Source organism: Camarhynchus parvulus, chromosome 24 (assembly GCF_901933205.1).
Source record: "Camarhynchus parvulus chromosome 24, STF_HiC, whole genome shotgun sequence".
Taxonomy (NCBI): domain Eukaryota; kingdom Metazoa; phylum Chordata; class Aves; order Passeriformes; family Thraupidae; genus Camarhynchus; species Camarhynchus parvulus.
This window is the reverse complement of record NC_044594.1, coordinates 3,526,081-3,552,690: the sequence shown is the minus strand read 5'-3', so window position 1 is coordinate 3,552,690 and position 26,610 is coordinate 3,526,081. Positions and strand designations below refer to the sequence as shown.

Here is a 26,610-nt window from a genome sequence, read left to right as displayed (position 1 = left end):
AAATTCTACACCCAAACAACATTAACCAAACATTTTTGGGCGCAACAACAAACGATCCACAAGGGAAAAATGTTAGAAAAATAAAAAGGGTTCCTGGAGAGCTGCACCCCATCCCAGCCCAATTTAACTGAGCACCACCTCCGTGGCACTGCAGCCACCCCACACAGGCTGGAAACAGGGGACAAATTCACCTTTTTTGTGCAGCAGGAGCACTCATGGCATGAGTCACACCTTGCTTTCTGATGCCAGCCCAGCTGAAATGTTCCCAGCACCAAGGAAGGTGGGTTTGTGTGACAGGCACACAAAGAGGGGCTGCCCACGCTCTGCTTTGTCTCCGGGAACCTTGCGCTCATTTCCAGCACCCCTTCATTCTGTTGTCATCACTAGCACAGCCAGAATTCCCAAATCCTTCGGGTTTGGGCACATGCAGGAAGATTGGAAGTTCTAAGCCCCTGAAGACATCCCACAGAGGGATTTTATCCTGGATTTTATGCAGCTTCACAAGGCATCCCCCTGTGAGACGAGGTGGGCAACTCTGACCTCAATTTACAGCCAAGTCTGCAACGCAAACCCCTCCCTGCAGAAACCCGGCCACAGAAACAGAATTAACATCAGGCTGCCCTGCAAACCCTCTCTTCTGTGCCAAAAAAACCCAAAACCCCTCCCTCCTATGCCCAACAAACCCCAAAAATCTTCCCTTCCATGCCCAACAAACTCAAAAATCCTCTGTGCCCAACAACCCCAAAAACCCTCTCTTCTATGCCCAAAAAAATCCAAAAAACCCTCCCTCTGTGCCCACAATTAAAAAAATTCTGTGCCCAACAAACCAAAAATCCTCCCTTCTATGCCCAAAAACCCAAAAATCCTCCCCTCTGTGCCCAACAAACCCCCAAAAACCTTCCCTTGCAACCAATGCCCAAAACCCAAAAATCTTCTATGCCCAAAAAAAAGCCCTCCCTTCTGTGCAAACAACCCCCAAAACCCCTCCCTTCTATGCCCAAAAATCCACCCAAACCCCTCCCCTCTGTGCATCTCTGACAGCCCCAGCTCAGGCTGGGAGAGGCTGGGACCAGTTAAGCTCTGTGAGACTCTCTGCTGTTCAATTTCACAGCAGAACTGAAGTTTCAGTGCTGCACCAGGAGCCCACAATGGCTTTGTCTCTCCTCGATCAGGCCAACAACTGGAGCATTCTCAGACCATCTCAGGGAGCCCCACGTCCCCTCTCAGAACGGGCTCCTCTCTGCTCCAAGAAGCCAGCAGAACCAATCTGAATTGTTCCCCTCAACGAGCAGCGCTGTTGGCACCTCACAGCTTGGGAAGCCAGCCCTGAGCAGGAAAACAAAGCTAACATGGGAGCTGTACCGTGGGCACCGCCCGGCTGCAGGGCTCTGCGGAGAGCAAAGCCTGGGCACTGCCACGGTGAGACACACCTGGAGACCCAGGGAGCGCAGGGAAATACGGCTGGGTCACTCACAGCCATGAAAGTTGGCGTGAGTGATTGAAAATAACGGAAATATGCCAAGGGACAGGCCCCGGAAAGCATCCCAGCCTCCTGTCTGTCGCCATGATATTTTCTGAAAAATCCCTTTGCCAGGGTTTTTCTCCTGAGAAGCTGAGAGGCCTCAGAGGAAAAGAAAAACAATAATTATCTGCTGCTGTGCAATGCTACAGGTGATTGGTCTCATGTGGTTGTTTCTAATTAGTGGCCAATCACAGCCCAGCTGGCTCGGACTCTCTGGTCAGTCACAAGATTTTATTATCATTCTTTTCTATTCCTTTCAAGCCTTCTGATGAAATCCTTTCTTCTATTCTTTTAGCAAGTTTTAATATATAATTTTCTTATAAGATAACGCATATCATAAAATAATAAATCAGCTTTCTGAAACATGGAGCCAAGATTCTCATCTCTTCCCTCGTCCTGGCACCCCTGTGAACACCACCACACTTCCCCACCATAATAATATTATATAAAAAAATAAATAACAATTAATATTATTATGTAAATATTAATATTATATTATTAATACTATCAACGTTAAATAAATATTAATGTTGTTTATATAATATTAAAATAAATATTTTATTTTAATAAAATAATATATAAACAATATGAAACAATATTAAATAACATTATAAATGTGTAATAAAAATACACGTATATTTTATATATTATATATAATATATAAATATATATAATATATAAATATATAGTATATAAATATATATAATATATAAATATATTATATATTATATAAATAGTATTAAATAAATATAAATATAAATATATGAATATATAGATATATAAAATATATAAATAATATTAAATAAAAAACGACAGGCTGGGCACAGCAGGGCTGAGCTCAGCTTGGCTCAACCAGCCCACAAGAGTCAGAACCAGGCTAGAAAAATCCAGAACTTTCAATAAAAACCCCAGAAAGAACAGTGGTGGCATCTGAGGAGCAGAGGGCACGTGGTGCTTTCATTCACTGACTCAGGCTGGCAATCCAAGGGGACCAGAGGTGAGCCTAAGCTGCTCTTGTCAGCCAGAGGTGAGAGGGGCTAAAAAGGGACATAATCTAAATATTAACCATCTTTCTGACAATAAAAACAGCCTTCCAGCAGTCTGGTTGAACTCTGTGTTTAATATTAAGTCAAACTGGCTCAGAGTTTGGAGCTAGATTCAAATCCAAACTCAGTTCCAAGTGACTGCAAAAGCACCAGGGCTCAGATCAGAGAGCTCAGCAGCCTCCAAGTGCTGGCCAGGAGAGTTTGAAAAACCTCCCTGAAGATGATGATGCATCTGTGAGGGGCAAATCAGGGATCTGAGTGGATCAGGACTTCCCTGCAAGGATCTTGGCAGGAAAACGGGTTCAGAATGCTGTGCCAAAGGGAAAAGGACAAAGGGAGAAACATGCGGAATAAACAAGCCCTAAGAACATCAAAAAATATGGAATTTATCCATTTTCAAACTTTGATCTCCTTTCTGCTCTCCCCTCAGCTTCCAGGGAAAAATTCAAGCAGCCAACAGAATTTCTTCAACTTGTCTCTGTTGCAAACTTTCCCCTAATTCCCTTGAAAGCTGTCTGGTAAATTTTGATCCATTATTTGAGAAATCTTTATGAGATTGCTCAGAGCAGCAGCCAGCCCTGCAGCCCTGGAACTGCAGAATTAGGAACTGCCCAGATTAAGGAACTAAAATGAGATGCAGGATATATCAAAGACAGAGATCTTTGTTACAGCAAACTGTGCTTCCCCATTTCCTCCTTGAGATATGATCTCTGTGTAAATCATTTGGATTTACAGCAGTGTAAATGTAAATAATTTTGATTTATTTGGGGTTTTTTTTTGTGTAAATAGTTTTTTTATTATCTCTTATAAACAGCCACTCACTTCCCTCTCCTCCATTTCCAGCCTTGCTTTCCATGCTCTCCTCTTTTCAACAGTTTCTCTCCTCCTTAGGCTGTCTAGCACTAATTTTTCCTTTGCTTCAGTAGCTTAATTTTTAATTAAAACACACTTTGCCTCCTTAAACCTGATGGGTGCCTCGGACAAAGAACAAATCCTTGGATCAAGCAGAGACAGGCTCATGAATTTGGGGTTAATTTGGTGGAAAATCAAGGTAATTCATGCATAACTTTGTCTCCTTTCAGTGATTCTGGGCCCTCACACATCTCACCCAAATCTGTGGCTCAGTCCCAGCCTTACTGGAATTATTTTAACTCAAGCTCAATGATTTGAACCCTCTGCCTGAATTTGAACTTTTTGTTTTGAGAAGTGGTGTTTTAGCATCTGAGCAACTCAGTCTTAATTCCCCACCTCTGTTTTCCGGGGAGGTAAAAGAGGAATTCTCCTCTTTTATTTCATAAATAGTGATAAATAACTCTCATAAATAGTGACACAAGTGACTCACCCAGGCAATCAGCAAGTAAAGAACTGAGCCCTAAATTCACCCCAAACCTCTTTCCAGTGCATCCCACTAAATTCTTCCACCTAAAAACACCCATAAAGGACATTCTTACCGCAAAATAAAGGACATTATTATCCCAATAAAGGACATTATTACCCCAAAATAAAGGACATTCTTACCCCAAAATAAAGGACATTATTATCCCAATAAAGGACATTATTACCCCAAAATAAAGGACATTATTACCCCAAAATAAAGGACATTATTACCCCGAAAATGAAGTGTGGCTCCCTCTCAGCACAACCCAGGCAGGCAGAGACAGAACTCACATGGATTTGCAGAGGGAGAGTTTTTTCCTCAGGGAGGAGACACAGGGGTGGCACACCTGCCTGGCCACCGTGCCACAGGATGCTGTGCCAGGACAGGGCTTCTGGACCATGGCAGCCTCTCCCAGCCCCGCAGGCAGCAGCAGCAGCACTCACAGCTCCGAGGAAGGATGGCCAGAGAGCCCCAAGTGCATCCAGAGCAGGGCAGGGTGTTCAATCTTCTCCCCAAACCTCCAGGAGCTGCCTTGGGAATCCCTGGCTGAGGAGGGAGCTGCACCTTTGGTGGAGATCCTGCCTGGGAGGATTCCAGCCATCCTCAGCTGTGTGTCCTTCCTTTTTCCATCTCACAGTCAGCTCAGCAGCTCTTTGCTTTTGGCTGGGGCAGCTCCTTGCAGCACTTTCCCAGCTGTCCTGAGGCGGGTGCAGCTCGTTCCCTGCTCGGAGCATCCCGGGCTCCTCCTGCGGGATGCCAGGGCAGTGTGCCAAGGCAAGGTGCACCTTCCAGGGCACAGCACCTGGCTCCCTGCCCTCCCCTCTGCTCACACCCTCCAGCTGGGATGAAATCCTGCGTGTGGGAAGCCAGGACACCCCTCTGTCCAAGACCCCTGCCAGGGGGGCACAGAGCCCAGAACACCTGTGGGTTTGATTATGACCCGTGGAGCAAGTTACCAATCTTATAAGAAGATCAGCAAGCCATGATCTTCATGTAAGACCAGCAAGTTTAGGTAGAATAATAGCGAAGTTATCACGGGGTGAAAAAAATAGATTTTGGGGTTTTTAGAATGGGGATTCAGGGGGCAAGATGGAGGGAACTGGGTGTGTCCAGCCTTTCTCCTTCTTCTTCTTGGCCTCCATCTTCTGCTGTGATGGTGGCACTTTGGGATTGGTTTAGAGTACAAGCTCACTGTCTGACATAGGTGAAATCCTGGGTGTGGGAACCCAGCACATCCCTCTGGCTGTCCTGAGCAGCCCAGACCCTGCCAGGGGGCTCAGAGACCCTGGCACGGAGCCCAAGATGCCCCTGTGGGTTTGATTGTGACCCACGGAGCAAGTTACCAACCTTAGATGAAGATCAGCAAGCCATGACAGTTTAGATAGAATAATAGTGAAGTTATCACGGGGTGGAAAAGCAGATTTTGGGGTTTCTGGTATGGGGGTTCAGGAGGCAAGATGGAGGAATCTGGGTGTGTCCAGCTGTCACAGACATCTTTTATGAAAAATCCTTTCCTTGGGATTTTTCCTCCTGAGAAGCTGAGAGGCCTCAGGAACAAAATGTAAGCAATGGTTATCTGCTGCTGTGGAATGCAACAGGTGCATCTGTGATTGGTCTCATGTGGTTGTTTCTAATTAATGGCCAATCACAGTCCAGCTGGCTCGGACTCTCTGTCCCAGACACAAGCTTTTGTTATCATTCTTTCTTTTTCTATTCTTAGCCAGCCTTCTGATGAAATCCTTTCTTCTATTCTTTTAGTATAGTTTTAATATAATATATATCATAAAATAATAAATCAAGCCTTCTCAAACATGGAGTCAGTTCCTCGTCTCTTCCCTCAACGTGAGACCCCTGTGAACACGGTCACATTCAGCCTTTCTCCTTCTTCTTCTTCTTGGCCTCCATCTCCTGCTGTGATGGTGGCACTTTGGGATTGGTTTAGAGTAGAAGCTCACTGTCTAGCATAGGTGAGGGGTATTGGAAAGTAATTGTAAATATTGTACAGGTAGTTTTTAGTACAAAGACATAACACTGCCCTGGGGGCGGGCAGAGTGTCTGGAACGGACCTCAGCAGGGCAGGAGAAAATATTTTATAGATAAGGAACAATAAACAACCTTGAGAACGAGAAATTAAGAGCTCTGACTCCTTCTTCAAGTGCCAGGCTGGGAAAAGAGACTTTCCAACCTTTCTCGGGGTCACTCTGAGCAGCAGAGATCCCGACACCCGGGTGGCTGTGGGGTTTTTAGGGGCTTTTTTAAGTGCTGGTGTGCAATAATCAATGGAGAAGTGACCAGAACTGCCTTGGAGTTCTTCGAAACAAGCTCAAAGCTTCAAATCTGTGCTTGGATGGCTCTTTGTTACTGGTCAAAAAAAAAAAAAAAACCACCTAAAAGCAGCAAAAATAAATCCTCCTCATTCAATTTCTGGGGGATCGAAAGGATTCAAATCCTTCAGAAACAACCTTCTTATTTATTAGAAATAATTTCCCTTATTTATTAGAGCAGACAGCAAGCTCTCAAAGGCTCTGTCAGCCTTCTCACTAATTCCTGTCCAGCTTACATCAAAAGGTGTGCTTGAGTTACTTTTTGGTGAAGTTTCATGAGCACAAACCACCAATATCCAAAGGAATACTGTACCAGCGGAGGCTGAGGGAATTGCATCAGCGAACGAGACCAAAAATCCAGTAGAAAAGATAATTTACTATCCCTCAAGGGGATAATTTTAGGATCCATGCAAATAGAAGTTAATTGTAATTAAATTTAGGCAGAAGGAACACTGCTGATCCTAAATATAAGAGGTCAGCAGGCTCAGCATTGCTCTGGCTTTGCATAAATAGTTTTGAGATCAGCCCCTTCCAGCCAGGAAAATATTGTTATCACCAACCTAAATGCTCCCTTTAAAATCCATCTGAAGCAGGCAGCACTTCCAAATGATTCCCTGCTGCCCCAGCCAGAACTGTTTTAACAAATCCTCGCCCTGCTTCAGCTGTGGAACTCCAGCTGAAATGGAATTTCAGATGCCCCCAGAACCCCCCTGCTCTGCTGTCCCACTCCATTTCCTGGCTGCAAGCAGTCTCCTGTCAGCCAATTAGGGATGATTTGTTAATTAGTCCGGGCTCCACAGCCATGGGGAGATGGATAATTGGAGGAGAAGGTGAACTGCAACTCCCAAGTGCTGATTCTGAGCCAAAACCCCTCGTGGGATGTGGAATTTTAATTTGGGATATTAATTGGCTGCTTAGGGTCACTCTCAAGTGAGTCAATTCCTGCTGTTTCAGGGGCTGGATGCATTTTCCCACTTTGAAGCTGAGGAAAAATGCAGCTTTTTAAAACATCTCTAAAACCAACATAAATGACATTTCTTCTTAGATAACTCTGAGAAGTGCAAGGGAAATAAATCAGTGATAACTCACGGCTCAGCACAAGAAAACTCAGCAGATTCAGGCTCAAAACTTGACCTAGAAGATGCAGCACAACTCCTCATCATGTGGCTCTGAGCAAAGCAACATCCATAAATCATGCACCCAAAGAAACACCAAAAATCAGTTTTCAACAGCTTTTGTGCCAGGGCTGCAATTTGAAACTGTCATTAATCAACCCAAATTCAAGTTTCCTCTGGAACTTCACTGCAGTTCTCCCCCAGGTGCTGCACACAAGTTAACCCAGCTTAAATCTGGAGTTCGGGATTGCCACAACACATCAAAACTGAACAGAACAACCAAGCTCAGGGGCGTCTTTGCTGAGAAAAGGATCCACCCAGGAAATTCCATTTGTGGGTTTTTAAGGACCAGAGGTGCTAATTGCCAGCACACAGCACGTCTGATGAAGCTGCTACAGCAGCTGGAATTTGGGGAAAGAACCCCAAAAGAAAATTCTGGCTATTTCAGGGGCTGGATGCATTGTGCCATGTTCAAGGTGATGAAATACCAGCTTTTTAGACAGAAATTCTGGCTGGACACATTGTCCCACATACAAGGTGATGAAAAATGCAGCTTTTTAGACAGAAATTCTGTCTGGATTCATTGTCCCATGTTCAAGGTGATGATAAATGCACCTTTTTAGACATTGATAGGAGCAATTTAAATCCCATTTTTTGTTAACCAGCTGTGAGGAATGCAAGGAAACACAGGTGAGGTTTCAGTGGGGGGCACAGACTCACCTGTCCTCACGCACGGAGGGGCTCAGGAACCGCGCAGAGTCATCGTCGTGGCTGCTCTGCTGGCTGCTCTGCTGGCTGCTGGAACACACAACAGGCTCAGTCAGAGCTGGGCAACCTCCTGGGGACACCCAGCTCCCATCCTGGGCTCCCAGAACAGATCTGGGAGCTCTGCGACACCCAGCTTCAATCCAGATTGAGGGAAACGCAGATAGAGCTGGGGAACCTCCTCTAAACCACTCAGCCTAAATCCAGATTGAGGAAAACTCTGACCTAGTCTGGGACACTCAGCTTCAATCCAGATCTCAACAAACAGCTTTGGGAGCTCTGGAGCACTCAATTTAAATCCAGATTGAGGAAAAGAGATGTCTGACCTCCTCTGGGACACTCAATTTAAATCCAGATTGAGGAAAACAGATCTGTCTGACCTCGTCCGGGACACTCAGCTTCAATCAAGATTTGAAAAAAACACCTTTGTGACCTCTGGAACACCAAGCTTAAATGCAGATCATAGAAAACAAATCTGTCTGACCTCCTCTGGGACACTCAGCTTAAATTCAGATTGAGGAAAACATCTTTGTGACCTCTGGAACGCTCAATTTAAATCCATATTGAGGAAAACACAAATAGAGCTGGGTAACCTGCTGTAAAACACTCAGTTTAAATCCAGATCATAGAAGACAGATCTGTCTGACCTCCTTTGGAACATTCAGTTTAAATCCAGATTGAGGAAAACACAGATAGAGCTGGGTAACCTGCTGTAAAACACTCAGTTTAAATCCAGATTGAGAAAATCATTTTTGTGACCTCTGTAACACTCAGCTTCAATCCAGATTGAGGAAAACATCTTTGTGACCTCTGGAACATTCGGTTTAAATCCAGATTGAAGAAAACAGATCTGTCTGACCTCCCCTGGAACACTCAGCTTAAATCCAGATCTCAAAAACCAGCTTTGGGAGCTCTGGGACACTCAATTTAAATCCAGATTGAGGAAAACACAGACAGAGCTGGGTAAAAACACTGCTCCTCTAAAACACTCAGCCTAAATCCAGATTGAGGAAAACAGATCTGTCTGACCCAGTCTGGAACACTCAGCTGTAAATCCAGATCTCAAAAAACATCTTTGTGACCTCTGGAACACTCAGCTGTAAATCCAGATCTCAAAAAACATCTTTGTGACCTCTGGAACACTCAGCTGTAAATCCAGATCACAGGAAAACAGATCTGTCTGACCTCTTTTGGAACACTTAGTGTAAATCCAAATTGAGGAAAACGCAGGTAGAGCTGGGGAACCTCCTCTAAAACACTCAGTTTAAATCCAGATTGAAGAAAACAGATCTGTCTGACCTCCTCTGGGACACTCAGCTTCAATCCAGATCTCAAAAAACAGCTTTGGCAGCTCTGGAGCACTCAATTTAAATCCAGATTGAGGAAAAGAGATCTGTCTGACCTCCTTTGGAACATTTAGTTTAAATCCAGGTTGAGGAAAACACAGAGCTGGGTAACTTCCTCTAAACTTCCTCAGTTTAAATCAAGATTGAGGAAAACATCTTTGTGACCTCTGGAACACTCAGCTTTAAATCCAGATCGAGGAAAGCACAGGCAGAGCTGTTTGACCTCCTTTGGAACGCTCAGCTGTAAACCCAGATCCCAGAAAACATCTTTATAACCGCTGGAACAGTCAGCTGTAAATCCAGATCCCAGAAAACATCTGGGACCAGAAACATGTGACCTGTGGAACACTCAATTTTAAATCCAGATCAAAGAAAACACAAGCAGAGCTGGGTAACTCCTCTGGAACACTCAGCTGTAAATCCAGATACCAGAAAACATCTTTATAACCTCTGGAACACTCAAGTTCAGAGGGAGGAAAGCACAGACAGAGCTGTTTGACCTCCTTTGGAACACTCAGTTTTAAATCCAGATTACAGAAAACATCTTTATAACCTCTGGAACACTGAGCTGTAAATTCAGATCCCAGAAAACATCTTTGTGACCTCTGGAACACTCAATTTTAAATCCAGATTGATGAAAACACAACCAGAGCTGGATAACTCCTCTGGAACACTCAGCTGTAAATCCAGATTACAGAAAACATCTTTATAACCTTTGGAACACTCAAATTCAGAGGGAGTGGAACAGATCTTTGTGACCTGTGGAACACTCAATTTTAAATCCAGATCAAGGAAAACACAGACAGAGCAGGGGAACCTCCTTTGGAACACTCAGCTGTAAATCCAGATCCCAGAAAACATCTTTGTGACCTCTGGAACGCTCAGTTTAAATCCAGATTGAGGAAAACACAAACAGAGCTGTTTCACCTCCTCTGTAACACTCAGCTGTAAATCCAGATTATAGAAAACATCTTTGTGGACCTCTGGAACACTCGTCTTAAATTCAGATGGAGGAGAACACAGACAGAGCTGTTTGACCTCCTTTGGAACACTCAGTTTTAAATCCAGACTGAGAAAAACAGATCTTTGTGGTGTCTACATTCAATTTTAAATCCAGATTGACAAAAACACAAGCAGAGCTGGGTAACCTCCTCTAAAACTCTCAGCCTAAATCTTGATGGAGGAAAATAGATCTGTCTGACCTCCTCTGGAACACTGAGCTGTAAATTCAGATCCCAGAAAACATCTTTGTGACCTCTGGAATATTCAGTTTAAATCCAGATGGGAGGAAAACACAAGCAGAGCTGGGTAACCTCCTGTAAAACACTCAGCTTAAATCCTGATGGAGGAAAACAGATCTTTGTGACCTCTGGAACGCTCAGTTTAAACCCAGATTGAGGAAAACACAAACGGAGATGTTTCATCTCCTCTGGAACACTCAGCTGTAAATCAGATTACAGAAAACATCTTTGTGACCTCTAAAACACTCAGCTTAAATCCTGATGGAGGAAAACAGATCTTTGTGACCTCTGGAACGCTCAGTTTAAATCCAGATTGAGGAAAACACAAACGGAGATGTTTCATCTCCTCTGGAACACTCAGCTGTAAATCCAGATTACAGAAAACATCTTTGTGACCTCTAAAACACTCAGCTTAAATCCTGATGGAGGAAAACAGATCTTTGTGACCTCTGGAACGCTCAGTTTAAACCCAGATCCCAGAAAACACAAGGTTCACGCTCCACATTTGGGGTTGAAAGGAGGAACCAACAGGAGCCATTGAGTTTAAATCTGATTCACAACTGGCACAAGGGTTTGGAGTCTCAATCTCACTGTGTGACACCTTCCTGAAATATGAAAATGACCTTGCACATCACCTGGACAGCACTGTTTACAGGCAAACACTCCCAACACCAAGATGCTGGGTGTCCATACCCTCCCCAGTCCCGGGTAGAAGCAGAAAAGAGCACTAAAAAACCTACTTTTGACGTGGCCAGCGCTGCATTTCTGGCCAGACTTGCAGGCTGAGCCCACAAGATGTCACTGTGCCCCCTGAAACGGGCGTTTTGTGGCAGATAACTGAATTTCCTGCTCATTGATGCTGTGGAGCTCTCCTGTGGCAGCTCAGGGGCTGCTCAGGGCTCCTGCAGCTCATTCTGCTCCAGGGAAGGCTGGAGGGGCTCCTGGGCAGATCCCACAGCAAGGCAGCAGCACAAACCTGTCTGGAAACTCAGACTGCGATAAACTCCTCTCTTGGCAGCACCAAAATATTAAATCCGACTAATTTAATTGTGTGCCACTGCTGGCAGGCACAGCTGTGCTGCACACAGAGCTGCACACCACAGAAATACAAATATGGGATAAAATAAACCTCCACCAGATCGCAGCTGGTCATTCTACAGAGCAATTTTTATCCAGTAGCATCTGTTTTGGGAGAAACGGTACCGAAACTGCAAATAGCACATTTCCATCAAGTGTGATAATTAAACCTGATAATCGATGAATTAAATTGATAAATTAAATTGATACATTAAATTGATACATTAAATCGATACATTAAATCGATACATTAAATTGATACATTAAATCATACGGATAATTTAAACAAATAGCACATTTCCATCAAGTGTAATAATTAAACTTGATCATTGATGAAATAAACTTATAAATTAAATTGATAAATTAAATTATATTGATAATTTAAACAAATAGCACATTTCCATCAAGTGTAATAATTAAACTTGATCATTGATAAATTAAATTGATACATTAAATTATATTGATAATTTAAACAAATAGCACATTTCCATCAAGTGTAATAATTCAACTTGATCATTGATGAAATAAATAAACTTATAAATTAAATTGATAAATTAAATTATATTGATAATTGAAACAAATAGCACATTTCCATCAAGTGTAATAATTCAACGTGATCATTGATGAAATAAACTTATAAATTAAATTGATAAATTAAATTATATTGATAATTTAAACAAATAGCACATTTCCATCAAGTGTAATAATTCAACTTGATCATTGATGAAATAAATAAACTTATAAATTAAATTGATAAATTAAATTATATTGATAATTGAAACAAATAGCACATTTCCATCAAGTGTAATAATTAAACTTGATCATTGATAAATTAAATTGATACATTAAATTATATTGATAATTTAAACAAATAGCACATTTCCATCAAGTGTAATAATTCAACGTGATCATTGATGAAATAAACTTATAAATTAAATTGATAAATTAAATTATATTGATAATTTAAACAAATAGCACATTTCCATCAAGTGTAATAATTCAACTTGATCATTGATGAAATAAATAAACTTATAAATTAAATTGATAAATTAAATTATATTGATAATTTAAACAAATAGCACATTTCCATCAAGTGTAATAATTAACTTGATATTGATAAATTAAATTGATACATTAAATTATATTGATAATTTAAACAAATACACATTTCCATCAAGTGTAATAATTCAACTGATATTGATGAAATAAATAAACTTATAAATTAAATTGATAAATTAAATTATATTGATAATTGAAACAAATAGCACATTTCCATCAAGTGTAATAATTCAACGTGATATTGATGAAATAAACTTATAAATTAAATTGATAATTAAATTATATTGATAATTTAAACAAATAGCACATTTCCATCAAGTGTAATAATTCAACTTGATCATTGATGAAATAAATAAACTTATAAATTAAATTGATAAATTAAATTATATTGATAATTTAAACAAATAGCACATTTCCATCAAGTGTAATAATTCAACTTGATCATTGATGAAATAAACTTATAAATTAAATTGATAAATTAAATTATATTGATAATTGAAACAAATAGCATATTTCCATCAAGTGTAATAATTAAACTTGATAATTGATAAATTAAATTGATACATTAAATTATATTGATAATTTAAACAAATAGCACATTTCCATGAAGTGTAATAATTAAACTTGATAACTGATAAATTAAATTGATACATTGATAAATTAAATTATACTGATAATTGAAACAAATAAAGGCACAGGTTTTCTCATCTCCCTTCTGTTTTTGCCAAAGAGTTTGCAGTTTCTTTAAGGAATAAAAATCTAAATTTCATTCAATATTTTCCTCAACCACCTTAATTTTACCAGCTGCTTCTCTGGGGCCACCAAGGGCTCCCCTTTATTGCAAATGACCTTTCTGAGAGCACAGCACCTGGCCTGGGGACACATTTGGGACACATTTGGGACACATTTGGGACACATCACCTGGCACTGTCCACTCTTTGTGCCTCTCCAGAACATTGCTACAGCCATGAGAGAGAGGAGAGCAGGCTGAAGCTTTCAGAAAAGTGAAATTAGGGATCAATAGCTGTAAAAATCCTTGAAAAACCAATATAGAAATCAGCCTCTGAGGCTGGGCTTAGGAAAGCACAAAACTCCTGCAAGAAGGGGAGGAGAATTCTGTAAATCAACAGCTGGGTAAGAACAACACATTCCTAAAAGCAAATAAATCTTTTTCTTGCATTTCTGAGCTTCATTGTGGCCCAGTGGGCTGGGGAAGGTAAACCACATTTACCTTCCTCTGCCAAAGAATTCCCCTTTTTGATCAGAGGTAACGTTGCGGAGATTATTTCTCTAATTTCTTGTTTCTGCATAGAAAACCCTCCCACCAAAATTTCCCATTTCACTTCAGATGGACCCAAACTCACCCAAGGAGAATTCCCAGACTGTCCCAGGCCAGCAGTGCTGGGAGCAGCAAATAAAGCAAATTAAGCTTTTTCTTTTATTTCTGAGCTGTACATCAACAGCTGGGTAAGGAAAATGCATTCTTAAAAGCAAACAAATAAAATTTCTTTGCATTTCTGAGCTTCATTGTGGCCCAGTGGGCTGGGGAAGAGCAGAGAGGGAACCACATTTACCTTCCTCTGCCAAAGAATTCCCCTTTTTGATCAGAGGTAACGTTGTGGAGATTATACCTGATTTTTAATTTCTTGTTTCTGCATAGAAAACCCTCCCACCAAAATTTCCCATTTCACTTCAGATGGACCCAAACTCACCCAAGGAGAATTCCCAGACTGTCCCCGGCCAGCACCACGTGCAAACTCCCTTTGGGACAGCTCAACTGAACCTTAGACCTCTTCCTCTTCATCCAACCCCATAAAGTTGACGTTCCAAATGAAGGTTTAAAATTTAACAGAAGCCAGGTACTGCAGCTCATTGAAATTCAACACCTCAGCTCCAGGTTGTGAGCAATTAAAAACTCAACAGGAAAAAAATCACTTTTTACCCACCCGTCCCTTCAGCATGAGCTGTGCTTTGCAGAAAGCTTGGGGAGCTTTTCACACAACATGAAATTATTTCAACCTTCTGGTATATTAGGCAGTGAAGCTGTTAAATTCACTAAAATGCTCAGAGCCTGTTGTTTTGTGATGTTTTTCAGTCCGTTTGAGGATAACCTGCTATTAAGTGTTCCTCTGGAACTGTGTAATGACAATTTAAAATATGGGATAATGACAGGAGATAAAGAGAGGTGGGATTTGTTCCGAGGAATAACAAGGAAAGAAGTGTTCAGACAGAATTTTGTAACCACAGGGAAAAGTCAAAAAAGCTGGATAAAACTGTCAGGAAATCAGCAAAACTGATTCTGTCATTCCTAAGCTCAGCAGCGATAAACTTGAATTTGGAAAAGGTTTAAATCTTCATTCCTAAGCTCAGCAGTGATAAACTTGAATTTGGAAAAGGTTTAAACTTGAATTAGGAAAAGGTTTAAACTTGAATTTGGACAAGGTTTAAACTTGAATTTGGAAAAGGCTTAAACTTGAATTTGGAGAAGGTTTAAATCTTCATTCCTAAGCTCAGCAGTGATAAATTTGAATTTGGAAAAGGGGCACAAGCCCGGGGTGCCCCTTTTGTTCCTGCAATTTCTAAGACAATAAAAGTACTTTCAGTTTTGTGCCCCGTGGTTTTTCCTTAATTCCCATGCAAACTCATTAGTTATTAGTTTAGAAAATTAAGAAAACTCCTCAGCACAGATTAACCAGGCCTTCTAACAATTAAATCTTTGAAGATGTTGCTTCCAGCACTCCTCCACCAAGCAATTTACCCAGGCAACCCAAGTACAAAAACCCCATTTTTCTACTGACTAAACCCAGGTGTTCTGATCCCACACACTTTGTTCGAAGCAAATTTGAATTTTGCTGCTGTTGCCTTAAATATTTCAATATTTCTCTTGCACTTGGGAAGTTCTGAGCTATAAACTAGATTTTGTCCTATTAATATTCACTTTAAAAGGCAGAAAAGTCTCATCTTATTCCGAGATTTCAGTCTCTGAAGGATGAGGCAGAGCCAGGATCTCTGATTTTATGCACGAACAGCCTTTCAGAGCTCAGCAGAAGATATTTATCACAATTTCACAAAGTTCAGGCACTCAGGTCGATGTCTGCACACCAAGAACCTTCTGGAACTCCTGTGCCCTCCAGGCGTGCGTGAGGAACCCACTGTGCTTTTCTACCTCCAGGGGTTTTTGGCTGAATTTTAATCCAGGGAATTTTATATATTTTTTTTTCTACAGTGAAGGATGAGTGGGATAAGGGAAGGAATAGGACAGAAAGAGCTCTGTGCTGGAAAATGGGATCAGCGAAAGAGTTTGGAACATTATCCAAAAACAAAAATCCCAGCTATTAGTGAGAATTCCAGGTCTGAACCCAGATGAGTATTTTATATCCACTGTGTTTAATTAACCCATTTATTTGTAAGGCTTTGGGCATTATGTATAGATAAAAGGGCTCTGTGATCACCTGTAAATTGTGGTATTTGGGAGCTATCCCACAATAAACATTCACTTTCTAACTTTAAACTTTTAGTTAGAGAGTTTTTGGATATCGGTACTAGATCAATATCCATATTGGGAATGGATGAACCAAAGTGATGAATGTGTATTTGTATTTTGGGTATTCAATACTTGTATTGAATTGATACCTATAGATATCAAAATCCATAGCTCAATATCCTTATTGGGAATGGATGTACCAAAGTCATGAATATGCATTTGTATTTTGGGTATTCAATACTTGTAAAGATAAAAGGGCTCTGGAATCATCTGTAAAGTGTGGTGTGTATTTGGGAGTTATCCCACAATAAACACACACTTTGTAACTCTAAACTGTTAGAGAGTTTTTGGATATTGGCACTAGATCAATATCCATATTGGGAATGGATGTACCAAAGTCATGAACATGTGTTTGTATTTTGGGTATTCACTACTTGTATTGAATTGATACCTATGGATATAAAAATCCATAGATTTTGGATATCAAAATCCATAGCTCAATATCCATATTGGGAATGGGATGTACCAAAGTTATGAATGTGTATTTTTATTTTGGGTATTCAATACTTGTACAGATAAAAGGGCTCTGTAACCACCTGCAAATTGTGGTGTGTATTTGGGAGTTTTCCCACAATAAACAAACACTTTCTAACTACAAACTGTTAGAGAGTTTTTGGATATCAGCACTAGCTCCATATCCATATTTTTAATAAATCACTCGCTGCAAAGGGTTAAAAGGGGCAGCGTGGCCGAGTCCTCTCCTCTCACCTCATTCATTTCACAAAGGAAAACATCAACACCAACCTCCCAGCGGGCCAGGCAAGCCCTTTCACCAACATCTTATTGACACACCAACAGCAGAATATTCTGTTTCCTCCAGCTGGAAACAGAACCCCTGGAAAGCCACTGAGACGAAGAAAATGGGAATTAATTGTTAAATTCCATCGGCAGGCACAGGGCACAGATGGCCCAATGGCAAATATTTGCTGACCAGATAAGATCAACAGCATTCCAGTCCCGAGCTGTTTGTAAATCACTCGTATTTAATACTCTCGGGTGACTGGTCACCCGAAACCACACAAATACTGGAAGGCAAATATTTTAAAAGAAAACCACAAAGTACTGCGCAATGACAGTGAGGTTCAGCCAAAAAAAAAAAAAAAAAAAAACCCAAAACAAACAAACAAAAAACCCAACCCCCAAAAAAACCAAAATAACGACAACAAAAAACAAACAAAACAAAACAAAACAAAAAAGACAAAAACATCCCCTCACCCCCAAAAAATTAAAATAAAATAATAAAACTGGGTGAGTGGAATTCACAGTCACTTGGCACAGACTACCAGAAACAAATGGCAAAAAATCTGCAGTCCCAACAAAGAGCACATCAGCACCCTCAGGAGACAGGCAGGCAGCAGATGAGAAAGAAAAAAAAAATCACTTTTTTGGGAGCACTTTAGGCCTCATTTGAACCTGCAGGTTCAAAAAGGTAAAAGTTCCATTAACGCTGAGTAGTTACCAAGCCATCATTTGTGTGTTTTGAAATATTGGATTAGAAGAGACACCACACAGATATTCCATAGATATTCCTGGGTCGCTTTTCCATAATGGAAGAGGATCCAAAACCTTCATCCTGTGGATTTTTTGGTATTTTATTTTTCACAATCGACAGTTTCTTAGGGAAAAAAAATATGACATCACTCGGGATTTTTCCTCTAGAAAATACCACAATACATTCCACACATGTTGAAGTCAGAAAAGGGGGAATGACCATTAAAATGAATTGAATGACCAAAAAAAAAAAAAAAACCAAAAATCCCTTTTTTTGGGAGCACTTTAGGCCTCATTTGAACCTGCAGGTTCAAAAAGGAAAAAGTTCCATTAACGCTGAGTTGCTACCAAGCCATCATTTGTGTGCTTTGAAATTTCAGATATGGAAGAGGATCTGTAACCTTAATCTTGCGGTTTTTTTGGTTTTCTATTTTTCACAATCAGCAATTTCTTGAGGGGAAAAAAAATCACATCACTCAGGATTTTTCCTCTAGAAAATACCACAATACTTTCCACACATGTTGAAGTCAGAAAAAGGGAAATGACCATTAATTTATTCCAGAAATGCTCGGAGTGAGTTTCAGTTTAATTAAGGAAGGCAAAAGCATGATGGGCTACTTGAAATTAAAGGCTCATTTACCTTTGTAAGCCAATTCAAAATATCTAAGCCACCAATTTGTAAATAATTTTAGCTCAAGTTCCAACAAATCAATTCAATGTTAACTAATTGATATCACTAGAGGGATCAAGAAAAAGGTTTTTTAAGGAAAAAAAAGGAGATTTTTTACCTCAAAACATGAAGGGAAGCAGCCTCAGAGCCCAGTGCTGAGCAGTGCTGGAGCCTCCCCTCATTTGTCCCACGCTTTGAGATAAGTTATCAGGATTTCATCTAAAAAAACCTCAACATTTGCGTAGTTGGCAGCTCAAGAAACCTCCAGCTCCTCAGCACAGACACTTTTCTGATCTGGGATGGAATTCTTCTCATAATACACTTCATTTTTAATGGGTTAGAGGCACTTTAGGACCCAGACAAGTCTTTCCTTTTGGATGAATCCACAGTGAGTGTCAGAGTTTCCAGCAGAAACCCAGCCTGAGGAAATTCATCTCCACAAGTGTCGAGAGCTGCCGCACAACAAAATCCACAAGTTTTGAATCTTTTGCAGCACCAACATTTCATCCTTAACCAGCCCTGCTCTTAGGCCAAAAGGGAGAGCTGTCCTTAAATTGAAGCCTGAATGATCTACTCAGCAATTCTTGCCCCAAAAATCACATGCAGGTCCTGAAATTACAAGCAAGGCTGGCATGGAGAGGTAAATAATAAATTAAAGCTGATCAACTGCCTTATGCCCACATCAATAATGCATGCAGGTTGCATGCACAGCAAAGTGCCACCGGATTGAGGAGAGAAACATCAGCATGTCTTAATAAAAAATACATTTTTAAAAAATTGTGTGCCTGTGCGCAGGGTTCATGGTTTATGAAGGTAAATAACTCCATGACCTGGCTGGGAAATTGTGGGTGAGGGCTAGAGGAGGAGCTGTCTGCATCTCTCATAAAAAAAACATCTTATTTATAATCTGTACAGCAACCTTGAGGTTTGGGCCATCATTCTTTGAGCAAGCACACGTTGCAGGGACAGTTGTGCCCCCAGGAATTGCCTTCCTGCTCTCTGACCCTGAACTCAGCAGTGCCAGGGGCAGGAACGGCTCTAGCCCTCCCTGGGGTTTCATGGAAGGAAAAGAACATTCTCTGTCCTGCTCTGTCAGCTTTTAGAGACCCCAGCAGGGAAACAGAGCTCACAGTTAATTATCCAGGCTGTTAAAAACCAGCACGTGGGAGTTTCTGGGTGAGAAAAGCAGACCTGGAGTGCCACTGTCGTATTTTCTGAAAAATCCCTTCACCGGGATTTTTCTCCTGAAAACCTCAGAAAAGAAATGTGAACAATAATTATCTGAGTGTTTGGAATGTGGTCTGGAGATGCTTCACCAACAGGTGCATCTTTGATTTGGTTCCATGTGAATTGTTTTTAATTCATGACCAATCCCAGCCCAGCTGTGTCAGGACTCTCTGGTCAGTCACGAGATTTTATTATCATTCTTTGCTAGCCTTGGGATGTCTCCTTTCTCTTTCTTTAGTAAAACAGAGCTCAGAATTAATTATCCAGGCTGTTAAAAACCAGCACATGGGAATTTCTGGGTGAGAAAAGCAGACCTGGAGTGCCACTGTCGTATTTTCTGAAAAATCCCTTCGCCAGGATTTTTCTCCTGAGAAAAAGAAAATGTAAACAATAATTATCTGAGTGTTTGGAATGTGGTTTGGGGATGGTTCACCAACAGGTGCATCTTTGATTTCGTTCCATGTGAATTGTTTTTAATTCATGACCAATCCCAGCCCAGCTGTGTCAGGACTCTCTGGTCAGTCACGACATTTTATTATCATTCTGGATGTCTCCTTTCTCTTTCCTTAGTAGAACAAAGCTCACAATTACCCAGGCTGTTAAAAACTAACCAGCACACGTCTCCTTTCTCTTTCCTTAGTAGAACAAAGCTCACAATTACCCAGGCTGTTAAAAACTAACCAGCACGTGGGAGTTTCCGGGTGAGAAAAGCAGACCTGGAGCATCAGAGAGCTGAAAGGGTTCGTTTATTCACTGTATGCTAATGGTCACAGAGCTCTTGCTCGGGGCCATGGGAGCAGAGCAAGGAGCAGCTCAGCTGCAGCACAGCCTGCTCACTGCCAGGGTTCCTGGGAAAACCCTGCCACCAACCAGGCACCTGCCCAGGGGACGGGGATAAAAGATACCAGGCTCCAAAAATGAAATTCCAGCAGTGCTGAATTTGCTGGGTCCCCAGGATGAAGGACGAAATGAGTGAATCTGACTCCGTGTTCTTAGAAGGCTGATATTATATTATATTATATTATATTATATTATATTATATTATATTATATTATATTATATTATATTATATTATATTATATTATATTATATTATATTATATTATATTATATTATATTATATTATATTATATTATATTATAATATAATATATTATATTTACATTACATTATATTATATTATATTATAATTACATTACATTATATTATATTATATTATATTAATTATATTATATTATATTATATTATATTATATTATATTATATTATATTATATTATATTATATTATATTATATTAATTAATTATATTATATTATATTATATTATATTATATTATATTATTATATTATATTATACATTATATTATATTATATTACATTATATCACATTATATCATTATCACATTATATCACATTATATCACATTATATCACATTATATTTTATTATGCTATACTAAAACTATACTAAAGAATAGAGAAAGGATACAGACAGAAGGCTACAAAGAATGATCATGAAAACTCCTGACTCCTTCCAGAGCCCCAGAACACCTTGGCTGTGATTGGTCATTAAATAAAAACAATTCACATGAAACCAACCAAATGTGCACCTGTTGGTAAACAATCTCCAGACCACATTCCAAAGCAGCAAAACACAGGAGAAGCAATCAGATAATTATTGTTTTCATTTTTCTCTGAGGTTTCTCAGCTTCCCAGGAGAAGAAATCCTGGCAAAGGGATTTTTCCAGAAAATGTGACAGCGACACAGCAGCTTGATGGCAACTCAGCCAGAGAAATTGATTGACTGGGAGCAAACTGTGTTTATTTCTGTTTGTTTCCCCAGTGGGGGTCACAGCCTGATGGCTGCTGCCTTCACCAGGTGAAATTTGGGGATTTGCACACCTCATGGGGTACCTGCACTCCCACCACACGCTGGGGACACCTGGGACACTGGGCAGGCCAAGTTCTGTCACTGAGCAGCAAATGAATGGATGAAATGAAAACTTGGAGAGTGATCTGCTGCACAAAACCCCTCAGCTGCTGCAACAGGACACAAAATAAAACAATGCAGACACTGGAACTCTAAGGTAAGAAGAAGGGACAGTTTATTTTTTGAGTCTAATATTTATAGACTTCCAAAAGTGACAGTGGATTGGAGGATGGAAGTGTTACTTCTCCAATGACACTGGACAAACTAATAGTCTATTAAATTTTTCTTCTTCCAGTAAAGAGTGTAAAACATCAATTATTTACATTAAAGTGTGTGAGAAACTTCATTACAAGACTGTAAACATCAAAGGCTTAGAAGAACAGGGTGACACTCAGCACAGCTGTCCCTGCTGCCCTCAAACATCAGATGGCACAGAGGTGACACTGGGAGCATCTGTCACCGGCAGCAGTGGCACAGCACTGACAGAGCAGGTGCTCTGCCTGACCCTGCTAGAGCAGCAAACAGGCAATTTCTGTCTCATAGCAAAACAGCTTCTTGTCCCGCGAAAGTTACATTTTACTGGGGGCACAGCAAAGTTTACCCCATGTCTCTTTCAAATGAACGCCAGCAACCCCTCAGGGTTTATCAGCCTCTCCATGGCCAGCTCCCCACAGGTTCTGCTTGTGAAAAATGCCTATTTTATGATTGGCTTTTCGCAAATATTCAAATGGATATTATATGTGTTGTGTTAGAAAGTGATGCTGTATTCATTTTCTTAAGCAGTGTGTTAAATATCGTTTTAGGTTATAACATAATGTTAAAATAGAAACTATGCTATGTAAGATACTTTTTTTAAAAGAGAGGAATGAGGTACTCCCACCGAGATCGCAACCACAGGACACCTAAATCTTTCAGAGAAAAAGGAATTTATTGCTCCATTATCAGAAGAAATTAACTTCTTCCTGCCTTGCTCAGCCCTGCAGACACCATCAGGATTCAGAGGAAGAAGCTCACACTGCCTAGACAGAATCCTGCGTTTGAATGGAATTTCTGCATCATGGATGAGCTGTATGAATATGCAACAGGCTGTTGCTTTTAAGGGTTAATCCTCTGTTAACGTGGGTCCTTTTTCGGGCTTATTTTGGTCCGTAACTCTTTGTTTTTATTGTCTCGCATTGTCCTAATCCAAACTGTCCAAACTTTTATTACTCTAATTTTATCTTTGGAACCATTTTATTACTATTAAACTTTTAAAATTCTAAAACCAAGTGATTGGCGTTTTTCCCATGCTCCTCCGAGCTGTTTGCTCTGCAGTGGGAGAGCCCAGGGCTGATCCCTGCACTCTGCCAGCCCAAGGCTCAGCACCGTGACCAAACTGGGCTTTTCCACCTGGGCTAGGGAGGGAAATATTCCATTTGCAAACACGCTGTTTGCCATGGCACAGGGGGTAGGTCTGGAGCCTGCTGCAGGTGGAAAAAGGAGGTGCCAGGCTGGTTTTGTTGTGCTAATGCCACCTAAGCCACCGCTTCACCTTCCTTCCAGTCACTGCTTGTGAAAATCGCCCAAAAAATCCCTTGGGGATGAAAGAGCAGGAAATTGTCAGCATGGCAACACATGTAAACAAGTGTACAAGGAAACTTAGCTCTTTCTTCCACCTTCACACCAAAATAAACATCTTGGCCTGCATGAAACTCATTCACCATCAATAAATGCAAATTAAGTTCCTCAGCTGAAGGATTGGATCCTTCATCCTCTGAAGTTCTGACCACAACTTCAATATTCTGACACTTCAGCACGTGCCTCATGCATTGCCTTTCCCGTTTTGTGTGCTGTGCCTGAATCCCTGCTTGCACCACCACTGCTATGTGAAAATCAGAAATATTTCCTAACTCAGAAGTATTTCCTAAATCAGAAATATTTCCTATCTCAGAAGTATTTCCTAAATCAGAAATATTTCCTAAACCAAGAGATGGTTTTCAATGTTAACTTGCTGAGGGGGATTATCAGATCCTCAATGGCACGCATCCATTGATGAAAATTCTTTGGAAATTAATAAGCTGACAGACTGACCTTGCTAAAGGGACCTGAGGAAAGAAAAAAATTATCAGATAATCAGAGTGGATATTCAAAGCTCTGCCCTGTAAACATTCAAGCACCACAGCAGGCAGTGTCAGTGTGGTTTGGTGGGTGCAGAAATGTTAAAGGTTTTTCTTTTTCTGGAAGTGCAGCACATCCTTTCAAAACAACCCCACAGATCGGCTGCACAGGAGCTGCAAACAGCGGAAGAAAACTTGGCCCAAACGAAGCCAGCCTAAGAATTTATAAAGTTGTCATGTCTTGGAGAAATCTTTAAAGTGTCTTGTGTGTTTGGGGCCTTCAGGAAAGGCAGATTGTTGAAGGAAGAGTTTATTCCAGTGCACGTAGATTGTAAAGGAAGAGTTAATTCCAGCGCAGGTAGATTGTAAAGGAAGAGTTAATTCCAGTGCATGTCGATTGTAAAGAAAGAGTTAATTCCAGTGCATGTAGATTGTTAAAGAAGAGTTAATTCCCCTGCATGTGGGGTGCCCTGCAGAGGGGTCACATAAGGTGCAGCTTTATCTCCTGTGGCCACACAATTACAATGCCTGGGCATTCATTCCCTGTGCTGACAGGCTCTTGGAGGCCCTTTGGAATGATTTGTGTCCTTTCGTGCCAAAGGACTGTGTGACTTTCAGGTCTGGAATGCTGCCAAGGGCTGAGCCCAGCCACCTTGACACACAGACCCACTGGGCTGCAGGGTGTCTCCCTCTTCTCCCCTCTTTGTCCCAGAACTGAGCCAAGGATCTCAAAGAAAGTCTCAATGAGCATCACCCAAAAACACTGGCAGGGTTTGGCATCATTACTCCCACACCTGTGGAAATCAGAAATATTTCCTAAACCAAGAGATGGTTTTCAATGTTAACTTGCTGAGAGGGTGATAATGAAAATATATGCTCCCTGGTGTCTGCTGTGAGGTGTGACCAGGAATAGAGCAAAGCAATCCCAAAAAACTCACTTCCTTTTCAAACCAGGACACTGGGATTATCAGCTCCTCAATGGCACGCATTCATTGATGAAAGTTCTTTAAAAATTAATGAGCTACAGCAGGGAGGTCACTCCACTCTCTCAGGTCTCCTCAGGACATCTCAGTGAGGTTAAACCTTCTCACCCACTGGCTCTGTGTCCACGAGCAAGGACAGAGCCTTGCCCTGCCATTCCCAAACAGCTCCCAGGCCTTTTCCTCTTTTCCTCCCACACCTGTGAAAATCAGAAATATTTCCCTAAACCAAGAGATGGTTTTCAGTGTTAACTTGCTAAGAGGGATTATCAGCTCCTCAATGGCACGCATTCATTGATGAAAGTCCTTTAAAAATAAGCTACACCAGAGAGGTCACTCCTCTCTCTCAGGTATTTTCAGGACACCTCAGTGAGGTTAAATCTTCTCACCCACTGGTTCTGTGTCACCTGTGTCACTGCCCACGAGCAAGGACAGAGCCTTGTCCTACCATTTCCAAACAGCTCCCAGGCCTTTTCCTCTTTTCCTCCCACACCTGTGAAAATCAGAAATATTTCCCTAAACCAAGAGATGGTTTTCAGTGTTAACTTGCTAAGAGGGATTATCAGCTCCTCAATGGCACACATTCATTGATGAAAGTTCTTTAAAAATTAATGAGCTACAGCAGAGAGGTCACTCCTCTCTCTCAGATCAGGACACCTCAGTGAGGTTAAATCTTCTCACCCACTGGCTCAGTGGACCACAAGCAAGGACAGAGCCTTGCCCTGCCATTGGCCTTTTCCTCTGGCACCAGCACATCCAACCAACACCAATGCCACACTCCAGCCAACAAAGTGCGGGAAGAGCCACATCCAGGGCAACAACAGACCCTTCCAGGCTATTCTGGGCAGCATGGCCTCGGGATGAGGGAGGGGGAGCGGGCAGAGGACCTACCTGCTCTCACTGCACTCCTTCTTCTCTCGGACGCGCAGCCACTTCCGAAGGAGGAAGCGCTTGCGGCGCGGGGAGGCACTGGGAGTGGAGCAGTTGGACCAGGGGGTGTCCTCGTCACTGGACGGGGTGATCTCAATGGATGGGAGCTGCAGGTATTCCTTGCTGGAGGAGGGAGACTCCTGGTACCTGCCGGCCTCCAGGCTCTGCTCCTGCACGTTCTTCATCCTCCTCATCTTGAAGCGCTTCCTGCGCAGGGTCGGCGTGGACGAGCTGGACCAGGCGCAGCCGCCCTCCAGCACCTGCTGCTCGGGGACCCGCAGCGCCGGGAGCTGCAGCGTTTCTGTCATGTTGGCAGCTGGCATCAGACGCCCTTTCCTCCTTCTGCTCCCACCCCCAGGCACTCGGAGCTCTGATCTCGGCGTAAACCACGCCACAAAGCCACAACTCGCCTTCCTCCTTCCTCCTCCTCCTTCCTCCTCCCTCCTCCTCCTGCCCTCCCTCTCAAGCAGGAAGCCTCATGTTCTTCACGTGCTCTCGCGGAGCGCCCAGCGCGCTGGGAGGCGATGGCCGGGACACACACATGTCACAAGTTTCAAGTTTCTTTTCTCCTTCTCTGCTCTACAAAAAGTCCCTCCCTTCCCCTGCCCGCTCTCTCTCCAAGCAGGCCCGGCCCTGCCACAAGGCTTGGCCGGGTTTCAGTGCCCTCCCCAGCCCCCCTTTGCCTCCTGCTGGCTCAGGGGAAGGAAAAATCTCCCGGGGCTGCTCAGGGAAAACTCGGCTGCGGTTTCTTCTCGAGAGACGAGGCAAGCATGGAGAGGAGCGGCGTGGAGCTGTGGGGAGGGCAGAGAGAGAAACAGAGGGAGGGGAGGAACAAGGCTCGATAAAAATCCGAAAAAAAAAAAAAAAAAGAGAA

General features: G+C 41.8%; 1 protein-coding gene across 3 annotated transcripts in view; it reads right to left on the bottom strand.

Annotated features, from left to right (window-relative positions):
• GRAMD1B (GRAM domain containing 1B) overlaps positions 1-26,165 on the bottom strand; it is a 116,232-nt gene extending 90,067 nt beyond the window's left edge. For 2 of the 3 annotated variants that reach the window (XM_030964820.1, XM_030964822.1), the window contains exons 1-2: positions 25,698-26,165; positions 8,106-8,183 (exon numbers count right to left, since the gene is read on the bottom strand). In XM_030964820.1, the coding sequence (XP_030820680.1) occupies positions 8,106-8,183; positions 25,698-26,059 (440 nt within the window). In that variant the 5' untranslated portion in view covers positions 26,060-26,165. The remainder of the gene's footprint in view (positions 1-8,105; positions 8,184-25,697) is intronic. The other variant, XM_030964821.1, reaches the window with a different exon arrangement.
• Between the last annotated feature and the right edge of the window lie 445 nt (positions 26,166-26,610).